This window comes from Rhinolophus ferrumequinum, chromosome X (assembly GCF_004115265.2).
Source record: "Rhinolophus ferrumequinum isolate MPI-CBG mRhiFer1 chromosome X, mRhiFer1_v1.p, whole genome shotgun sequence".
Taxonomy (NCBI): domain Eukaryota; kingdom Metazoa; phylum Chordata; class Mammalia; order Chiroptera; family Rhinolophidae; genus Rhinolophus; species Rhinolophus ferrumequinum.
The window spans coordinates 100,115,171-100,137,985 of record NC_046284.1 but is presented as its reverse complement, the minus strand read 5'-3'; the positions used below and the strand labels follow the sequence as shown (position 1 = coordinate 100,137,985).

Genomic DNA, 22,815 nt, shown 5'->3' with positions numbered 1-22,815 from the left:
TTGTGGAAATACCCCCTGTGGGCATCAATATTTATTCCCGACACCTTTGGTAATCATATCATATGTCTTTTGATTACTAAATATTCTGTGTGCTGAAATTATAGAACATCATGTGAAAAATACCTGATTTAGTAATTTTCTCACTCTCAATAGCTATGACCTAGATCATTAATTGTTAATAGAACAAAAAAGGTTATCCAGTGTAAATTATCTCTGAAAACTGCAGTTCCACTGAATAACAGACTACCAGTTGTACCACTAGAAATCAATCCATTCGTGAATATTAATACAGAAATATTGAACGTAAAATGATAGCATACTTTAACAACTTTACATTCTTTAGAAAGAGATACAGTACATATTCAACCTTATTTTTAACATGAGAATGAATTCATAGTCACATATTTTGTTATCAGATACATGAATATATTTTTCAAAAACAATTATTTTCTTAAACTTCTTAAACAGATATTTTCTTAAACGGATATTATCATGTCTGGTATAGCTTTCGTGTGAACAATTTTCCCTTAAAATACATTTTAATACTTTTCTATACTTAAATAATTCATTTATGTTATTAATGTTACATTACCTATTCAAGGGAACTGAAATTAACTGGAATTGGTTCAGGAAAATAGAGATACTTTACATGCAACTAATTCAGTAAGTGAGAGATAGGGTTCTTTGTTTTCCTTTTTTCCCCTCCCCAGAAGCCAGAAAATTCTAATGAAGAAGGATCACAGGAACAACTAAGTATTAAAAGTAAAGTCGGTGTGTCTAATATGAGAGGGTCTTGGGTGGTTGTATTTTATTTAGTAGATTCACTGATATTTTAAAACAAGGCTGTGACATTTCAAGCTAGTATGTTACTAAAACAGTACTCAATACTTTCTAATTAACTAATTAGTAATCTGTTATCTGGAATAACTTGATTTTGTTAAAATAAGAACATGGGTATGAATTTTGTCATCATCATCGTTATTATTATTAAATCAATGGCATTACCTAGTATGCAGTTACATTTGGAATCTGTTGCTTATTTATAGTATGCTAATAGGAAGTGAGGTGTCTCCTCAACTATATTTTAAAAAATTAAAACGGAGTCTCGGAGTGGACAGGTGGCTCAGTTGGTTAAAGCACGAGCTCTGAGCAAAGGGGCTGCCGGTTCATTCCCACATGGGCCAGCAAGCTGCACCGTCCGCAACTAAAATTAAGTCAATCAGCTGCCGCTGAGCTCCCGAGTGGCCAGATGGCTTGGTTGGAGCCAGGGCTCTCAACCACAAGGTTGCCGGTTCGACTTCCTTACGGGATGGTGGGCTGCACCCCCTGCAACTAACAACGGCGACTGGACCTGGAGCTGAGTTGCACCCTCCACAACTAAGATTGAAAGGACAACAAGTTGACTTGGGTGGAGCTGATGACTCCTGAGAAAAGTACACTACTCTTCCCCAATAAAAAGTCCTGGAAATACACACTATTCCCCAATAAAGTCCTGTTCCCCTTCCCCAATAAAATCTTTTTTAAAAAAATGAGTCTCATGCATATACTACTTTGTAAACTATATACGTGTGATGTTCCTTTTAACATTAACTTACCAGTTATTTACATCAAAAGAATATTATTATCACAGAAATCAATTTCATTCGGGTAAGAGTCATGTCTTATACAATAATAGCAGCTAACATCATTTATGATTCTGAGTATCGGTTGTATTTCTGAGTGCTTTTTATGTAATTATATATTGAGTATTTTTATCAATCCTATAAGAAAGGTATCATTACCCTGATTTCATACTTGGAGGAACTGAGGCACTACATAGTTAAGCAACTTTGGCAAAGTCACTCATCTCGCAAATGATAGAGCTGTGTTTTGAACCTAGACATTCTGATTCCAGAGTCTGTGATACACTGCTTCTCATATAAGAGATATGAATATAGCTCAAATAAGCATAAGAGATAGAGATATCCATTTTTGTATAACTCCACATCAGAAGGCATATAAACAGAAACCTAAAGTGCAAGTGTATATGCGGGTAGTCAGTTGAGTTTCAGGTTTTATCCACCTTGTATAATGATCACTTGCTTTCAGTATCTTTCTCTGATGTGCTACGCTGTGAGCTTCTTGAAGAAGAGTCCATATAATGGTAGGCCTCTGTATTCTTCACGGCACCCATTGTGCTTCAATAGGTGTTTGTTCAGTGATATGGACTAGAATGCAGTGGAATAAATGAAATGTCAATCCTTTAGCAGGATTATACCTAAACTTTTCCTGTTACATGAATATAGATGCATAGATTATTTTAAAGGTCAGCAGAAAAGGCTATTTCACAATCATGGCAACCCAAATGTTTGAGATTAACTGAGCTTCAAGAAAAGGATAGGTGACTAAGCTTCTAAGAGGCCATTTAATTTGCATTAATCAATACTTAACATAGAACATCCATTGAAGTCAGAATATAGTTCACATGTCACATCTATACCTGCAAATGGCTTTGTTGAGGTTATTAAGCCAATGGACCTGACAAAAGTCTAAATCTCTCAAAAGAATGAGAAACTTAGCTAGTAAACTAAGCTTTCTACTTTATCTCAGTCGGACTGTGATAAGAGACAAAAGATTCCTCAGTCAAATATTTTCTTTGTTGATTAAAATACCCTCCAAAATAGCAAACTGCTTTCCCATTAATGAATGTCCAAGCCCACAATAGACTTCTGCTCAATAATATTGTTACTCCTTCACAGGCAATCGTTTCATTCCTCATCAACATCACTAATAAAGTCTGTCTCTTAAGACAGAAATAACCAACCAATTATTTCTGACATATTATTTCATAAGGGGAACAAGACATTCACTTTGTTCACTCCTCAGAGAATCACTTTTGAGTGACTCATATCTAAAGGAAAGCTTTAAATTCTCTCCCGAAAGCAACAGCTATGAAGAATGAATGGTGTTTTCCAAATGTGTCAGCAAACCAAACTTTTCCCAATTACCTAGAGTTATCAGATTGGCTAGATTTCATAGTAACTACCAATACAGAATCGATTGCTTTACCTTGCCTAATTGGCAAATTCAGTACAAGTGATTTATCTCCATGGCATTTCACAGTGGTTCAATTTCTAGCCTGCTTCATACTAAAATGCTGTTAAAATGAAGATAGCAAAGGATCTTGTCACAGAACACTGAAAAACAGATCTGTAATATGCACGGTGTACTGGGGAGAGAGTTTGCCCTACAACTGAGAGAGAGAGAGCACGCACGCATGCAAGCCCTCTGACCTGAGCAGAATTCGAATTTATTTTCAGCAACAAAACCTACACCTTTTCTTTAATTGTGTCATCTGTAATCATCTCTCAGGAAAAAAATGAGGATGACTCAAGGGTTTAATATCTACCTAAACAAAGCTAAAAAACCTAAATGTTACATTAAGTGAGATGTGTGGTCATGCAACAGCGTAGGGTTGCTTTTCTGGTACTCCAAGGTTACTGATATATTTTGTTGTCAGAAGGGGCCTCTTGGGAGGACCCCTTTCTTATTTACATTCACTTATAATTCTTGGGAATAAAAGCTGCAAAGTGAATCAATGACTATTTAAGTCAGGCATTATATTGAACTCAGTTACTAAAGACAGAACACTGAGCTTCTGTTTTATGAAGCATGGCATGACTAACAAAAAAAATGCACTCTTTTAGTATATACTTCAAAGAAAATATACAAACGATCCAAGATGGCAGAGTAGATAAACGTTATGCTTGCCTCATCCCATGAACACATCAAAATTACAACTCAATTATAAAATGATCAACCTGGAGAACCATCTGAAGTCTGGCTGAACAGAAGTTTTATAACTAAGGATATACAGAAGAAGCCACATTGAGACTAGTAGGAGGGGCGGAAACGCAAATCATGCTGGCCCCAAACATCCATGTGGCAGATGAAAACTGGAAAGGATAGTTGGGCCACAGAGGTTCCACATGGAGGAACAAGGAACCCCAGCCCCACACCAGCCTCCCCAGTCTGAAGTACTTGTGCTGGGAAGAGGAACTCCCATATGTCTTGCTGTGAAAAAGTGGGGATTCTGAGCATCCGGGTGGGACAGAGGCTGCAGGAAACCCAGATGTCCTCTTAAAGGGCCCACATAAACTCACTCACAGGCGCTTACCCAGGGTTCCAGTGGAGGGACAGTGACTTAGGGGTTCAGGGGGCTTAAAGACAAACGGGGTGCAGACTCATGTCTGTGGCTTCAGGTGAGGGCTGTAAGATAGTGCCATTTTCCCTATGTGGCTCCTGTGTAGCCAGCAGAAGGGTGCCATCTTTCAAGTGTTGAGCCATCCCCCTATTCTTATGGCCAAATTTGAATCTGATTGGCCTAGTGAACTCCGCCACTCCACCCTGCTGACTCTCTGGGACCCCACGACACCCAACTCTGTAATGCACAAGGCTTTATTGACAGCTGAATATTACAGGAGCTGGCAACCAGCAGCAGGCTTCGGAGTGTCCTGGCTTTTTGCAGAGCTACCCCAGACCTGGTACTGGTGGCAGCCATCCTCAGTTCACCTGGTGGCCTTTCTCATACATCTCCAGGTCCAGCACAGGCAGCGACCAACCGTGGATCACTTTGCAGGTCCTACCACATACTCCCCAGCTGTTCACAGGCAGTGGCTGACCTGGGCCTGCACTGGAGCCCCTCCCCAGAGGCCCCAGAACCAACATACTCAGAGGTTGGCTTCAGACCACGGCAGAGAACCACCTAATTAGCCCCCCAATTGGCAAGTGCAAAGAGTAGTCACAACAGGTACCAGAACCTGCTGGGGGGAATCCTGTTCCATGTGGTAAAGCCCCCTGCACAGCAGCTCATAAGCTGTGGATGTGACCAAACTCCACAGCCAGTCAGCTGGAGGGGTCAATACCACCCACTGACATTCGAACCACAATCAAGGCTCAGCGGTAAGAGGAGGGCACACACAACTCACACAAGGGTCACTCCTGGAGCACCCAGAGCAGGTGACCATGGAGACTGTGCCAGGGCCCCATAGGGTACCTACTACATAAGACCACCCAGCAAAAAATTTAGCAGATCTACCCAATACATAGAAACAAACAAAGAGAGTCAGCCAAAATGAGGAAACAAAGAAATACATCCCAAATGAAAGAAAAGGAGGAAAATCTGGAAAAAGAACTAAGCAAAACGGAGGCAAGCAACCTACCAGATATAGAGTTCAAAATACTGGTTATAAGGATGCTCAAGAAACTTAGTGAGAACTTCAACAAAGAGGTAGCAAGCATAAAAAAGGACATAGAAACCATGAAAAAGAACCCGTTAGAAGTGAAGAACACAATAACTGAAATGAAGAATGCACTAGAAGGAATCACCTATAGACCAGATGAAGGAGAGAATCAAATCAATGAATTGGGCTTTTTCTTGGGATGGTAGAGGCTGTGTGGCATTGCCGTTACTCCAAGGGAAGAGAACAGTTGGTAGAGGGGTGCAGAAGTGCAGAGTAATAAAACCTTGAACTTGGAAAAGCAAATCCATGCTCCAAGGAAGCACCATCAGCATCACCACCAGCAGCAATAGCAGCAGCCACTGCCACCACCAATACCTGCAAATGGGCAGAAGGCCAGCAGGCAAAATGACGGCTTGACTATTGACCTGAAGAATTTTAGGAAACCAGGAGAGAAGACCGTCACCCAATGTAGCCGGCTCTTTGTGGGCAATGTTCGCCCTGACATCACTGAGGAGGAAATGAAGAAACTGTCTGAGAAATATGGGAAGGCAGGTGAATTCTCCATGCATGCATAAGGACAAGCGCTTTGGCTTTATCTGGCTAGAAACACGAACCCTAGCAGAGGTTGCCAAAGTGGAGCTGGACAACGTGCCACTCCATGGAAAGGAGCTGCACGGGCACTTTGCCAGCCATAGTGCATCCCTTACAGTCCAAAATCTTCTTTGGTGAGTGTCCAACTAGCTGCTATAGGAAGCCCTTTCTGTGTTCAGCCCGTTGGAGAGGGCTGTGGTCATTGTGGACCACCGAGGACAGACCTCAGGAAAAGGCGTTGTTGGATTCTTAGGAAAGCCCGCTATTCAGAAATCTCTGGACAGATGCAATGAAGGCTCCTACCTGCTGACCACATTGCCTTGCCCTGTGACTGTGGAGCCCACGAACCAGTTAGATGATGAAGACGGACTTCCAGAGAAGCTGGTTATTTAAAAAAACAGCAATTTCACAAGGTGTGAGGGCAGCCAGCTAGATTCGCACAGCCTGGTCCCTTTGAGTACTAGTATGCCACGCACTGGAAGGCACTCACTGAGATGGAGAAGCAGCAGCAGGACCAAGTGTACCACAAAACCAAGGAAGATGGTGAGAAGCTGGAGATGGACATGGAGGCCGCCAGCCATGAGCACCAGGTCATGGTAATGAGGCAGGATTTGATGCAGTGTCAAGAAGAACTTTGGAGGATGGAAGAGCTGTACAACCAAGAAGTGCAAAAACGAAAGCAGCTAGAGCTCACGCACTAGAAGGAGTGCAGGCACAGTGCAGAAGAGAGGCGGTGACAAGAGGAAGAAATGATGTGGCAACAGCAGAAAGGATTCAAGGGAGCTTTCCCTGATGCGAGAGAGCAAGAGATTCGGATGGGCCACATGGCTGAGAGAAGTGCTATGGGTATAAACAACAGAGGCGCCATGCTCCCTGCTCCTGCGCCAACTGGTACCCCAGCTCCTCCAGGACCTGCCACTATGATGCCATATGGAACCATGGGACCGACCCCACCTACAACTCAACACTTTGGCCTGCAATGGAAGGAATTGGGGCAATTGGTGGAACCCTCTCCTGCATTCAACTGTGCAGCTCCTGGAGCTGAATTTTCTCCAAACAAATGTCACCCATACTAATAAAGTTGCAGTGTCCAGTTTCCAACACCCTTAAAAAAAAGGACCCTTTTTGGGCTAGCCAGAATTCTACGCTGGAAAAGTGTTAGGGATTCCTCCAATAGTTAGGTATTCCCTGCCTGTACTACTTTAGGGAGTATGCTGGAGGCAGAGGGTAAGGGAGGAGCCATATTTAACAAATCAATTCTGTGTGAAATGTCATTTAACTAATCAAAACTGTGTGGTGCAAAAAAAAAAAAATCAATGAATTAGAAGACTAGGTAGCAGAAAACACCCAACTGGAACAGCGGAAGTAGAAAAGAATTTTAAAAAATGAGGATAGTTTAAAGTACTTCTGTGACAACATCCAGCGTAACAACATTTGTATCATAGGGGTACCAGAAGGAGAGAAAGCAAGGGATTGAGCACCTACCTAAAGAAATAATGACTGAAAACATCCCTACCCTGGTGAAGGAAATGCACATTTAAGCCAAGGAAGTGCAGAGAATCCCAAACAAGATGAACCCAAACAGGCCCACATGAAGATATATTATAATTATAATAGCAAAGGTTAAAGACAAAGAAAGAATCCCCAAAACTGCAAGAGAAAGGCAACTAGTAATTTTAAAGGAACTCCCATAAGACTGTCCACTGATTTCTCAACAAAAACTTTGCAAGCAAGAGGGATTAGCACGAAATATTCAAAGTGATGAAAAGCAAGGATCTACAACCAAGACTACTGTACCCAGCAAAGCTATCATTTAGAATCAAAGGACAGATAAAGAGTTTCCCAGACAAGAAAAAGCTAAAGGTAGTCATCACCACCAAACCAGATTACAAGGAATGTTACAGGGACTTCTATAAGATGAATATATATATATATATATATATATGAATAATAAAATGGAAATAACTATATGTCTATCAATAAATACATGTCTATCAACAATTACTTTCAATGTAAATGGATTAAATGCTCTGATCAAAAACATAGGGTGGCTGAATGGATAAGAAAACAAAACCCTTACATAGGCTGCCTACAAGAGACTCACTTCAGACAGAAAGACACACACAGACAGAAAGTAAAGGAATGGAAAAAGTTATTTCATGAAAATGGAAATGGAAAAAAAAAAAGCTGGTGTAGCAATACTTACACCAGACAAAATGAGTTTAAAACAAAAACTATAACAAGAGGCAAAGAAGGACCCAGTAATCCCACTTATGGGTAATTATGCAAAGAAACCCAAAACACTTCTTTGAAGGAACGTGTGCATCCATATGTTCATTGCAGCACTGTTTACAATGACTAAGATGTGAAATAAGCCTGGGTGTCCATTGATGGATGAATGGATAAAGAAGAGGTGGTACATATATACAGCTGAATATTGCTCGGCCGTGGAAGGAAATGGGTTCTTGCCATCTGTGGGGGCATGGATGGACCTGGAGGGTGTTGTACTGAGTGGAGTATGTCAGACGGAGAAAGACAGATGCAATGTGATTTCACTTATATGTGGAATCTAAAGAACAAAATAAATAAACAATCAAACAAACAGAAACACACTCAGAGATACAAAGAACATTTTGATGGTTGCCAGATGGGAAGGGGTCTGGGGGGCAGGTAAAAAAGGGGGAAGGAATTAAGAAGTACAAATTGGTTGTTACAAAGTAGTCATGGGGATGTAGGGTATAGCATGAGTAATATAGTCAATAATACTGGAATAATTATGTATGGTGTCAGATGGGTACTAGATTTACCTGGGTGATAGATGGGAGGGGGTTGGGGGACAAGGTGAAAAAGGTGAACGGATTAAGAAGTACAAATTGGTCGTTACAAAACAGTTATGGGGATGTAAAGTAAAGCATAAGGAATACAGTCAATAATACGGGAATAACTATATATAATGCCATGTGAGTACTAGACTAGACAGGGGGTCACTCTGTAAATCATAGAAATGTCTAAGCACTATGCTGTACACCTTAAATTAATACAAAATAATACTGAATGTTAACTGTATTTGAAAATTTTAAAAGGGGGAAAGATAAAGGGGAATAAGAAGTACAAATTCCCAAGTATAAAACAAGTCATGGGGATGTAATGTACAGCATGGAGAATATTATCAGTAATATTGTGATAGCATACTATAGTGTCAGATAGTTGCTGGACTTACCATGTGATCACTTCTTTGGGTATATAAATGTTGAATAACTATGGTGCACACCAGAAACTAATACCAAGGGTGCCAAAAAAATGTACACACATGACTTGTAATCATCTTTCGTTATCGGTATATATTACTACAATTTTAATACAATTTTTTCCTTTCTTAAAATGTGTATACAGTTTTTGGCATTCTCTATATAATATTGTATGCTAGCTATATTTTAATAAAAATCTTTCAAAAAATAAAACAATGGTATTTACATCAATATTTAATAGGTGGATATTTGTGCTATTCACATGCAACATGTTCTAATTATACTCACATTTAGCAACCCTAAAGGGTTTTTCTGGTGTTGTTTTCTTAAGAAAACACTAAATCCAGAGTCACATTTCATTGGTGAAAATACCCAGGTTTGGAGATATAACACCACGAGGCCAAGGCCTCAGTAGTCACTGTAACATTAGCTGCTCCGACACTTTTTATGCTGAACATGCTAAGTAAGCACTAGACTGTGCTGCAATCTCTGAGTGACTGCTTTGGCATCCTCAGCAATCGAGAGTTCACTAAAAAAATGATCAAACGGTAACACTGTAACATAAAATGTAGTCTATGTTAAGCTGTCTATGGTAAAAACAAACAAACAAACAAACAAACAAACAACCCAACTGAAAAATGGGCAGAGGACCTGAAGAGACATTTCTCCAAAGAGGACATACAAATGGCAAATAGACATATGAAAAGATGCTCAACATCACCAATCATCAGAGAAATGCAAATTGAAACCACAATGAGGTATCACCTCACACCTGTCAGGATGGCCAACAATAAATTAACAAACAACAAGTGCTGGCGAGGATATGAAGAAAAGGGAACCCTCATGCATTGTTGGCAGGATTGCAAATTGGTGCGGCTGGTATGGAAATCAGTACGGAGGCACCTCAAAAAATTAAAAATTGAACTACTGTTTTACCTAGCAAATCCACTTCTGGGTGTTTATCTAAAGAAATCCAAAACACTAATTCGAAAAGATACCATGTACCCCTATGTTCATTACATCATTATTTTAATAGCCACACTATGGCAGCAACCTAAGTGCCCATCCATAGACGATTGGATAAAAATGAAGTGGTACATATATATCATGGAATAGTACTCGGCCATAAAAAAAGAATGAAATTGTACCATCTGTGACAACATGGATGGACCTAGAGAATATTATGTTAAGTGAAATAAGTCAGACAGAGAAAGACAAATACCATATGATCTCACTTATATGTGAAATTTAAAGAATAAAATAAATGATCAAACAAAACAAAAAATATATACGTTTCATATTTAAATAAATTCAACTCTTTTATAAATTGTTTGATATTGTTAAATCTTTTTTTTTCCTCACCATAATTAATTCAAGTAACAAACAGAGTACTATCACTTTTGTCAGGCTTTCTCTTGGCTATGTGTTTTTTCCCTTGTCTCAATTTTCTTAAAAATAATCTCTCCTGAAGTGGGTTCACAGAGTTAACAGTGGAAGTTGGCCTCACTCTCTGAGCCAGCAAACCAATTCCTTCTGTTTCCTTTTATGCACGTATAAGTCCTGGAGGTAAAAGATTACACAATCGACTTGCATGTCATCCTGTTGCTTTCTTTTTGTTTCAAATGATTCTCTTCAAAGCAATTTCATACTCATCAGAAATGGCATTATTTTTCAAGTCACAGACAATCTATTCAAATGTTATGACAATCTTAGTCAAATATTTTCCATTCTATTCGCTCTTTGTCTTCCAGAGGAACGTTGAAATCATTTCAGGTAATTGTCAGACTTGAAGATCCTGGGTGGCCTGTCTGACTTTAATAAAATGTCTGTTCAGAGTATAAAGCTGAGACCTTTCCTCGTAGTTGCTCTAAGTCATTCACCCGTACGGCTCCCCTACCATTCTTCTGCCATGTCTCTTTTGAAGTCCTTCCTCCTAGCTTCCCCCTTAGTCTCCAAGCATGTAGTGCCAACATCCTTCCCTCTGATGTTCAATGTCACTGGCCTTAGTCTTGCCCTTTCTGGAAATGCCTCAGAGCCCCAAACTCATGGAAACATTAAAACCATGAAGGAAGGAACACTAAAAACTAATTGACTCACATTTTCATTTCCGAAGTGAGGATATGGAGATGCTGAGAGATTAAGTTATTTCTGAAAATCACACGTTTAGTTAGTGGTCAAGCTACGATAGTACTCTGGCTTCCAGGGCAAGAAGGTTGTAATAGGTTGGGTTCCTCCCCAAACAGACCCTGAGGCATAGATTTAGGTACAAAAAGTTTATTTGGAAAGTGATCTCAGGAGGCATTATGTGAGGGTGGGAACGTGAGACAGGTTACTCCATGGACATCTGGGGCCCAGTCTTGTTGGGAAACCTCTGAGAGACTGTGGGAATTGAGAGACACTTTGGCAAGGATTCTGGGGTGACTGATTCATCATCTCCCCTTCCTTGTTGTTAATAGCAGCTCTGGCAACACTAGCTCCACTTCCTGCCCACCCTTAAACTGCCTGAGACTCTCTCACAGCCAGCAAATGCCCTCAGAAGAGAGAAGCCACTGCCGTATACAGAAATTGTCTGCACGCAACGGCCAGTGTAGGCCAAAGGGAAGAGGGCAGGCACAGAGTCTACGCGAGGAATGCATGATCCTCAGGAAAAACGGTCAAGATCATGATCTAGCACTGGATCTAACCTCTTTATCAGATGTTCAATTAAAATCTATGTGACAAGTTAACCTCTCCTGGTCAACATTTTTAATGAAAATTAAAATACAGTTGATGCTTTACTTTTTTTCCTGGTGGAGTTGTGGAGGGAGATTACCATAGCTATAGCTCTTCTTAAAACGACTTGATCTTAAACTTCTGTGGCCAAAGGATAGCTTTGAAGGCAGTAATAGCAAGGGCCAGTCTCATTTGTCAATGAAACCTAAAGCTCATCAAATACGAAAAGAACTCGGGACTTAGAAAAGTATTTTATCTACATAGAACTGTGAAGCTCTGACAAAATGTTATAAAATGAGAGAATAAAGTTGGGTGGGATGCACATTTAGGAAGTATGAGTTCGGAGAGCAGATATTTCCTTTCAAAGCCGTAAATCCAAGAACCACAGATCCTAAGTAGAGCTGTCATAAAATGCAAGATGCCCAGGAAACTTTGAATTTCAGAAAAATAATAAGTAATTTGGGACATACTTACACTATAAAAATACTTGTTTATCTGAAATTCAAATTTAACTACACTTTTTATATTCTTATTTGATAAACCTGGTAACCTAATTGTGGGCCAATCAGGAAGGTTCTTCTGTGTGTGTGTGTGTGTGTGTGTGTGTGTGTGTGTCTTCTGATGGACTAGACAAGTCCCAGAGCTAGTTTTATGACAGTTATTGGAATGAAGTACCCTCAAAATTCCAGATCAGAAATATTATTAAAGAAAGCCTAAACAAAGAAACAATAAATTATTTCTGGCAACCAGGGAGCATAATTGTAAATATACAAATAAACTGAAGAAAGATAAGATGGAAATATTAAAATTCTACCGTATGGGAAATATAGTCAATAATATTGTAAACTATTATAAAATATTATATGTATAGTATCAGATCAGTACTAGACTTATGAGGGGATCATTTCATAAATTATATAATTGCCTAACCACTATGCTGTACACCTGACACTAACATAACACTGAATGTCAACTATAATTTAAATATATATATATATATATATATATATATATATATATATGGCCACAAAATGTAAAGTACAGTAAAGGGAATATAGTCAACGGTATTGTAATAACTACGTATGGTATCAGACAGGTAGTAGACTTGTTGTGGTTATCACTTTGTGAGGTGCGTAAATGTTTAATCACTACGTTATTTGGTACACCTGAAACTAATAAAAAAATTAACAGATGCTGTGTTTTATAGCAAAGTGGTATTACGGATGTTCATTTTCCATCAAACTTGGCCTACTCTAAGACGTTATGAATTGAAAGTAAAAACATTTTTTTTTAATCTTATCATATTACTTAAATTTGTGTCTTAGGTAATTCCTGCAGAGACTCTCTTCCAGGAAATCAAAACTTTCAAAATCACAAACCCACATTGTTCTCTTCCAGGAAATTATTTGAATTTTCTTCTCCAATATGAAAAGCCTAGTTATGTTGTGTATCCAAAAATAAACTTTTTAAAAACCACTAGGCAAAAACGATTTTGAAACTCTTTTTAACTGAAAGCTTTAATTCTTTCCTACCTGTAAACCATGATCTGTGCTTGTATGTGCATATGTGACACACATATACACAGAGAATTTTCCAGTAGAAAGCAAACAGCATAACATATACTAACCTTATGTTGTTGTACTTGGCGTTTTAGGTCCTCAAGATCAGGTCCAAGAGGCTCTTTCTCCATTTTCCTTGTTCTCTCCTCTGTTTCTGTTAGCCAATCATTTAACTCTTTCAGTTGCTGATTCTGGAGATCCATTAAAACTTTATGCAAACTGAAAATTTGAAAGATGTCTATTATTACCTCTATCAAAGCAACTTTATTTACTATTATTAAATCTATAACTAGGTAAAAGTGTTGCTATTTATACTTTATGGCATTTTCACAGTTGGGCATCTGCTAGACATTGAGAAGGAAGGTACTAGAGCCCATGACCAACCATCTGACGTTATTCTTTCTCTGACTTATTAGAGTTCACACATCCCAATTTTTAGAAAGTTTCCCATAGATAACTAAATATGAACATGTTAAGTAGAGTGCGAGCCATTTCTGGTAATTGAGCTAGTAGTGTATCTTGACAATCATTTGTTTATATTTCCATTGTTTTAATATGTGTGGTGATTAAAGATGGCCACAAATTCTTTGTCACTCTTCCCATCAAGAGATGAAGTTGATTTCCCATCCTCACGAATATGAACTGGTCTCGCGATTTGCTTTGGCCAATAGAACATGGCGGCAGCAATACTGCACCCAGTGCAAATGTGGGCTGTAAGAGAGCAGGCAGCATTTATATTCTCTTGGAACCCAGCTGCCAGGCTATAAGGAAGGCCGGGCTAGACTACTGAATGATTAGCGACCATGCTGAGAGTGACTCTGGAGGATGAAACACTATCTTAGAAGTTGAGCTTCCAACTGAGTGGAGCCCAATGTCCCCAGCCATGTGACAACTGCAGAACAACCACCTACATGAACCCTGCCCATATTCCTCACCGACGGAATCATGACATAATTATAAATTATGTGTTCAGCAACTAAGTGTTGGAATCATTTGCTATGTAGAAATACATCAGTGAAAGAATGTTTTTTCAAAGACGTACACAATTGTGGGCTGGGTAATGGATTTAAAGCCCAAAGACTAGGGTTCACAGCCTGGCTATATGCCCGAGAACCAAGTTCTTTTTTTTTTTTTTTTTTTTTAATCAAACTGGCAACCTTGTGGTTGAGAGCCCCGTGCTCCAACCAACTGAGCCATCCGGGAGGCAGCTCAGCTCAAGGTGCCGTGTTCAATCTTAGTTGCAGGGGGCGGGGCCCACCATCCCTTGAGGGACTCGAGGAATGGAACTGGCAGCCTTGTGGTTGAGAGCCCACTGGCCCATGCGGGAATCGAACCGGCAGCCTTCGGAGTTAGGAGCACAGAGCTCTAACCGCCTGAGCCACCGGGCCGGCCGAGAACCAAGCTCTTAAACCTGTTCAATTAGAACTCCAGCATCAGGGACATGGGATAATATCCTGCCTATTAATCATACAAATTCAGGGTGAGAATGAAAATTAAAATTGAGGCTTTTCATCCATTCACTCAACAAAAATTCGAGACTCAAATGAGAAGTGTTAGTACCTATTTTGAGATAAATACTTTTTATGAAGGCATATTTGAAGCATTTTGGGAAACCACAGTACACTGATCTTGTAATACTGATAAGGAGGATATCATTTGTATTAGGAATTTACTACTCTGATTTACAAACTCTTTACCAGAAATTTCCATGAGTCAGCACATTTAAACACACAAAATACACACAAAACTGAGTGTTGAAAATATTTAGATTACACCATTATTGACCTTTCGCATTTCAGAGCCACATGTCCCCTGAGGTGCACTGCAGTCAGAAGTCTATGAGAATGAGCTGTCATTTATCAAAAGGAAAATGTAGACATCTTTTTATGTCAAGCAACATAGATGAAGTGTTTATTTAAGTGGAAGCAAAAACTGAAAGCTGCTAATTTAAGCCTTTTAGACAATGAATACCATCCCAGCATTGCAAGGTATATAAATCTGTCACTTTATTGGTTCAGCCTATCCCCTGAGAACTGACCTAAGATTGCATGAGAACTGGCTGCAGTATCATTCCTTGTATTTGTTGTTTTTCCTGCCTGGTTTGTTATTACATTAAGCTAAAAATCTTACATTTCAAAAATTGAAGGAAAAAAACCCACATTATTACTTACACTTGAAGAAATCTTTGAAGTCTAACATTTGTTAGTAAATAATGTATTTCATTTAAAAACATTATTTACCTTTTTTTTTCTACTTTTAGATAGATATTTCATTCAACAAATGCTCACTGAGTTCCATATCTACACTAGAAACCATTTGTTAGACATGGACAAAAGAAAATACTTATCCTCATTTTCAAATAGCTTAGAGACTTTTAGAGAAATGGACACATCAACAATTACAATTATTACCAAAAAAATCCTTACAATTAGATTTATAATTACATTTCAGAGGGTACACAGAAAGAGGTTCCAACTTGATGTGGGGTCATCGGGAATGCTGCCATTATCGAACACACAGCCTGAGAGTTGACACTTGGAAAACTGAATCATACGTTTGTTAAATGTACAATTGTTGAGTAGTTAGATATTATGGATGAAAAGGTGAGAAAGACCCATATAGCTCCTTACTGTCACAGAGCTTACATTCTGAGAATGGGAGCCAGATAACAGATAGGTCAGTCACTGGGTCACTAGTTAATTATAACTGTGATCATACTCTGAATGAGAGTAACTGAACTGAGTCTGTGAGGTGAGGAAAGGCTTTTTGGAAGTACTGATGTTTGAAGAACTCTAAAGCTTTAAGGAAGATGCAATAGTGCAGAGAATGGGGTAAACACTTTCTAGACAGAAGGAACCACCTGTGCAAATGCCCTGAGACATGACAGCATAAGGTGTGGGTGAGTTGAGAAATGTCATACCCTACAGTAATCTCTGGGTCCTGGAAGATTTCTTGAGCTCTGCCTGAAAATCTGAAGCCTGAACCTCAAGTAATCATTTATGTAATTATACATAATTACATAAATGATTTCATCTTATAAACCTGAACTCAGGGACTAACCAATAAGAACAGATGTACCCATAAGTGCTTCGTCAGGTACTGTATCTTTTATAGATGAAATATAGGAATGTCCATTTGGAAGACCATGCAGGAGGGGCCAGCATGGCTGGGTGGCAGTCAGTATATGGGAACACTGTGTGTGTAACCTGTGTGGTTTAATATTTTAATGGCTGGCACAGTCGCATCAAGGTTTATGAGCCAAACAGATTCCTGCTTTTCCTCTCTAGACCAGTGGTTCTCAAAGGGTTCCCCAAACCAATAGCATCATTTCCTGGGAACATGTTAGAAATGCAAATTCTAGGGCCCTGGCCCAAATTTACTGAATCAGAAACTCTGAGGGTGGGGCCTAGGAATCTGTTTTAACAAGACTTCTGGGTGATTTTGATGCACACTCAGATTTGAGAGTCACTGCTCTTAGATAATTTAACTCATCCAAATTTTGCAACCAATATATTATTAACATTAATAGAAGTGCAAGTGCCAATGCCCAGGAGATATTAGGAGCTATTCTGACATACGACCATTACATTCTCATCCCAACTTCACCTCCACTTACAGAGAGAATTGTGAGCATCAACTCCCTAAGAATGGGTTCGGATTTGAGGCTCCAAAAGTCAGGGATTTCATATGTTTGAAGCCTGAACTGAACCTCAAAATAAGTTTGAAAACAGAAACATACAAGTGTGGTAGTAGTGCGACACCAATCAGCATGGAATATATATTACCCATCCCTTTGTGGAAAGGGTTCTGAAAAGATATGTTTTACCTGTGTAAATATTTCTTTTCCTTACCATAGATCTTGACAAGTTATCGGAAAATAGTAAACTTCCTTAAAGCTAAATATATGCCTGATTTGGTCCCATACTAATTGAAAATAAATTGAAATTGTTGCCAATACTTAAAAAGCATGAGATACCACCTGCAAACTTTAGACTTGACCAATCTTGAGACTATCTAAGACGATTTAGCATTTATTTAGAAAATAAATGCCCTCCCATATTCTGACAGTCTCTGTAAAGCAAATCCTATGTCCACATTGATTTCCTTCATGTTCATGGAGATATGTTATCGTTGTGGGGTCTGGGGTGAGAGACACATGTCCTATAAAATTATTTGGAACATGGTATTCCTTAGGTTGCCTTTCACTGCAACTGACAAATAACCCAACTCAAAGTGGTTCATACCCTTGCTTCTTCAAGGGTGATCCATGGACCAGCAGCACCAGCATACCCTGCCCCAGACACGCACCTGTTTAAAATGAAGACTCTCAGTCCCCTTCCCAGTCCTACTGTCTTACAATCCACATTAGTACATACTCCCCAGGTGACCTGCATGCACATCAAAGTTTGAAAAGCACTGATGAAAATCCATAAGGATGCCCATTATCTTACATTACAATAAATCCATGGGTGGGGTGATTCTAGAAACCATTAAGTTTGTGACTCCATTGTACCATCAAAGTCCCAGCTTCTTTCAGTTTATCAGTTTTCCTAGCCTCCCTCTGTCCTCAGATGATTCTAGAACTGGAAGGTGGCTGCAGAGGTTCCTACTACCATATCCACACATGCTTCTGCCTCGAGGTTTTGTCAGGACCATCTCCAGTCCTGCACTACTTTATTCTAGTTCCACTACCTCCTCTCTCTATTGCCAGTCGTATATTTATGCTCCATCCGCCTTTTGCTTTTATGTTCCTTTCTAAATGACTACTTGAAAATCATAAAATGAAACTAAGAAAAATGTAAACTCTTTTCTTGCCAATGGGTGGTAGACTTTTATTTTATGAATTTGACAAATTTCCCTAATTTATTTGCTTCTTCAGATAGTTACTTGGAAATATGGAATTTCTTTCTCATTTTAATAATGTTTTAACTTGAACGATATGAAATTGTCATTTTTGTGGAATAAAAAAGTCAAATATCAGCAACTTCGTATGACGCAACCGAAAACATTTTACCTATAAAGAACATAATTCAAGATTAAAAGCCCAGACTTGGGTCACAGGTAGCTTAGTATTTCTATGCTGGCTTAACATGACATTGAGACACCTTGGGCAATTTTTTAACCTTGCCAAGTTCCAGTGTACTCAGAAATAAAATAACAATAGTATTATCTTCCTCATAAGGTGATAATGAGGACCATATGTAATTATTTGGGGTTTCTCAAACACAAGTCAATCATGCTCCACCTTCGCAATTTCTTCCATATCTGCACCCTTCTTTATCATTATATGCTTAATACCTTTCCTGAAAATAATTGTTTTTGTTACTTGGCCTCATCCTAAACTATATGATTTCATATATACATTAAAATCATATACACACTATATACAGTTGACCCTTGAACGATGTGGGGATTAAGGGGCCAATCCCCTGCACAGTTAAAAATCTGTGTGTAAGTTTTGACTCCCCAAAAAATTAACGATGGTTGCTCCTTGGTATCCACAGGGGATTGGTTCCAGGACCCCCAAAGATACCAAAATCTGCTGATGGTTCAAGCCCCTTATATAAAATGGCATGGAACACTACACACAGTCAGCCCTCTGCATGCACAGATTCCCAACCACGATGAAAAATACTGTTTTTGATCTGCAGTTGGTTGAATCCACAGATGCCAAACCCAGAGACATGGAGGGCCTATTGCATATTTATTGAAACCTGCCTGCATATAAGTGGACCTGTGCAGTCCAAACCCATGTTGTTCAAGGATCAACTATATATATGCACGTGCATACACACACACACGACATATGGCTAGTATGACTGGGAAACTGAATTTTTACCTATATTTCATTATAATTTAAATTTACAATTAATTGCTGCCATAATGGACAGCACAGCTCTAAACCAACAGAAATTGGATTGACAATAGCAAGTCCTTATCTATACCATTTCATTATGTCATTCAATATTTATAAGAAATGATACCTGGAAACAGCATAGGGACTTGGGCCAAAAGAATGCCAGATGCCAGGAGGAAGCCTAGATAAGCTGACCACTAGAATGCTCCCACCCCATCACTCCCTTCACAAAAACACAGAAGTAGCTAATTATTATCTCCCTTCCAACCATTTACTTCCATACAGACATGGAAACCACTGTCACACATGCGCAGTTGATCAAGATTTGACCACTGTACAACCTTCCTGGGTGGCGATAAGGAGCAGTCTGCCACCTTGCCCCTACAGCACCGGTGCATAGTTCCAGGCAATGTAGCTGGTAAAGAAAGCCCGCCTCTTTCAAAAAGCTCTCCACTTTCAGAATGCCTGCCTTTTCGCACAAGCCCACTTTGTCCCCTGCTCACAAAAACAGCCAAGCAGAGCCAACCCCCGAATTACTTCAGAAGAGCTTCCTATCTCCTGTGCTTCCTCCCTTGTGAGTATAAGCTTAATAAAATTTGTCTGGAAATTTTCTGGGATTTCCTCTCAGTTTCTACCTTGGGAAACTCAAGAACCCAAATGCCAGGAATGTTCTGAGTTAACAAATCTACAAATAAATATAAAAAGCATTTTAAAAATTTTTTTCTAGACATGAATTTATGAATGCAAAAATTGCACGTTTTCATTAATTCCAGCCTATAGTTGATAGGCTTCATAGAGTTTCTCAGGCTTTATGGTAATACATTATAAAACTATAAAATATGTTACAAAACATAATTATATGCTAGGTACTATGCTAATAAAAATGTAAAAGTATTGACTTTGTAAATCCTAGGGTATTAAATTCAAAATTACCAAGAAGGGTAAGCTCTTTAGGAAAATAGGTTCTCAGGCTCAATTTCCTAGACTTCGTCATTATTTGCTTATATGCAATTCTCAAATAAGAAATACAACTAATGAAACGAGGTAAAATATTACTACGAATTTCTAGATTAGAAAAGAATCACCAGTGATATTCAATTAACATGTTATACATGCAAAATACAGTTCCATGATTTAAGCTGTCAATAAAACCTATATATTTGATTTAAGGGAGGGCTACCAGTATGAATTAGAGAAATTGAATTTTAAATTAATTTTTTACTTTCAAAAATATGGCACTTAGTAACTAAAATTATTGTACAATGATGGAAACCATAATTTACTTATTCAAACTGTTGGCTTGAAAATCTGAGAAAAATGGTTTTAACGAATAGATTATATAGCTTGGATTTTAGCTCAGGAATTATGTACGTGGAACTAGATTCTCCCAGAATGCTCACAAATGCTTAAATATGTAGTTATTTAAACTCCCTGGTATGGGTTTTTGTTTCATTTAGTCTATTAATACAGTGATTAATAAAGGTGATATTTAAGTCCTGTTTTATTCAAATATCACAGAAAGGTGAATTTTTCTCCAGCCAGGTGATTCCAATAAACATTCAGGGTTGAAAACAATTGTGGTGGTTTTTAAGACTGACGCTAATTTTACTTTAGCCCTTTAGTGCTCACAAGTGGCAAATGTTTGGATAGCTGTGCCCAGGCCGCATGCTATATCAGGTTTAAGATTAACTAGAGGCATGGAGGTAACATGGAGGCAGGTTTATGACACATCAAACTGTTTTTACCCAATTACTTATAAATTAATTATACTATATAAGTTTGGTTATCTATTAAATAATATTTTGTACAATCTGTGACTTTGAAATATAATTTTACTTATGAATAACGAATTATATTTATCATGTGTCCAACAAGAGAGGTATTACTATAGTTAATCCTAATGATGCAGGAATTGATATTAGCCCAATTTACAGACGGGGAAACAAAGGTTTACCTGGGTCAAAAGGCAAGCAAAGGGGGTCAGGAGAATGGGAATCAGTTGGTGTGTCCCTGAAGCCTACACTAAGATTAATTTTTTAGAGAGGGCTTTTATATCTATTCTTCATTTCATTCATGGCAGTAGTTATCAGGATGGGGAAAAAAACCCCAAAAGAATAAAGACTGTCATTTAGTGGGATTTTATAGATTGTCATTAATAGATAATTTTACTTTCCCTTCTCGCCAAAATAAAAAGTACAGTCCCTGTTGAGGGAGTTGTTAGCATGAGGTTTACATTAATGATAGAAACCACAATACATGGTTTTAATAATGATAGAAACACAATGAGATCGTTTTCCTCAAACATATGATAACAAGGTAAAATGAATGACCAAGTATTTTAAATATTTATAGTGTTCAATTAAATGTACGAATCAGAAAACATGACAAATTCTAGGCCAAAAATAAAAAGCAAACACTGCTCTAAAATAGAAAAGCAATATTGAATTTTTTAAAGAAAAGTTTCAGTAATGCATATACAAACACGTTAAGGCATTTTGTTATATGACAGCAACGAATGGGTCATATGGAGCACAGTAGCATTTTTCAACTCTTAAGATTCGTAACATTTATCAAAGCTCACCCAATTAAAACAATGACTCCCAAATGGGTTAAGCCTTTCACCATCACTGTCGCCTCTACCACACTGACCACCACTACTTTCACCGCCATTGCCAGTTCCCACACGAAATTTCTGAAAGTTTACTGTCAGTATCTGTGCAGGTGGTTAATCCCTCTTAACCTCCAGCACCTCCTTGCCTCAGTAAGTACATCCTCTTTCCTCCAAGTGCTAACCACACCTTAAAAGACCCAGCTGAAAATCCTGACACTGGACAGTGGTTGTGGGGACAGAGCCAGGAGAGTGTTTCCAGGCTCTCGCCCCCATGTGGAAAGGTGCTCACTCGGGTAGTAGATGGCCGTCCACTGTGATTGGATGGCCATCAGCTGTGACTAGTTGACCATCAGCTGTAACCAGTTAGCCATTGGCCACTGATATAACTGCCATGGCTACGCTAGGGGGTTGGTTGGTTTCTTAGTTGGGAGAGAAGAGAAACGCAGATTGCAGCTAGCAAGTGGGGTTCGTTGGTTGCCAGAGAAGCGGATAGCAGGTTGCGTTTAGCAAGCGCGGATGGCAGATTGCGGATCATGTAGATCCTACTTCCTGTGTCTCACCCGGCCGCCAGCGAGACTGGGATGCAGGAAGACCCCTCGTTGGGGTACTGGCAGATGTTTGCCTTTGTGTGTCAACCAGCCACCAGCAAGAATATAGTGGTATGAACTCCCCTATCTATGGCTCCATTGGTGTTCCTGTCTGGCCTCACCGTATCCTGCGTTCTTATGTGGGGAACGGGACCAGAGACCCCGCATGATAGTGGTCTTCTGTCTATAACTCTTAGAGACTAGTACAGTAGTTTCCACTGGAGAATGAAGTAAGACAAAGGTCTAATGGAACATTATAAAGAGTTTTTTCCCCCGAAACCAATGTGTGCATCCTCCTCTCTACAGCACCGCCATTCCTACCAATCGGCATGCTGACATTTTGGGCCAGGGAGAAACCAAGGAGGACAGGTCCACGTACATTTTTTAAAAGTTCCCACTAATTCTGATAATCACCATTGTATTACACC

General features: G+C 39.1%; 1 protein-coding gene and 1 pseudogene across 6 annotated transcripts in view; one reads left to right on the top strand and one right to left on the bottom strand.

The window, feature by feature from the left end:
- The window catches only part of DMD (dystrophin), a 2,143,628-nt gene that overhangs the window by 1,447,159 nt on the left and 673,654 nt on the right, over nt 1–22,815 (bottom strand). For all 6 annotated transcript variants that reach the window (XM_033109718.1, XM_033109734.1, XM_033109713.1 and 3 more), the window contains exon 12: nt 13,401–13,551. In XM_033109718.1, the coding sequence (XP_032965609.1) occupies nt 13,401–13,551 (151 nt within the window). The remainder of the gene's footprint in view (nt 1–13,400; nt 13,552–22,815) is intronic.
- On the top strand, nt 5,495–6,889 carry LOC117024359 (non-POU domain-containing octamer-binding protein-like; annotated as a pseudogene).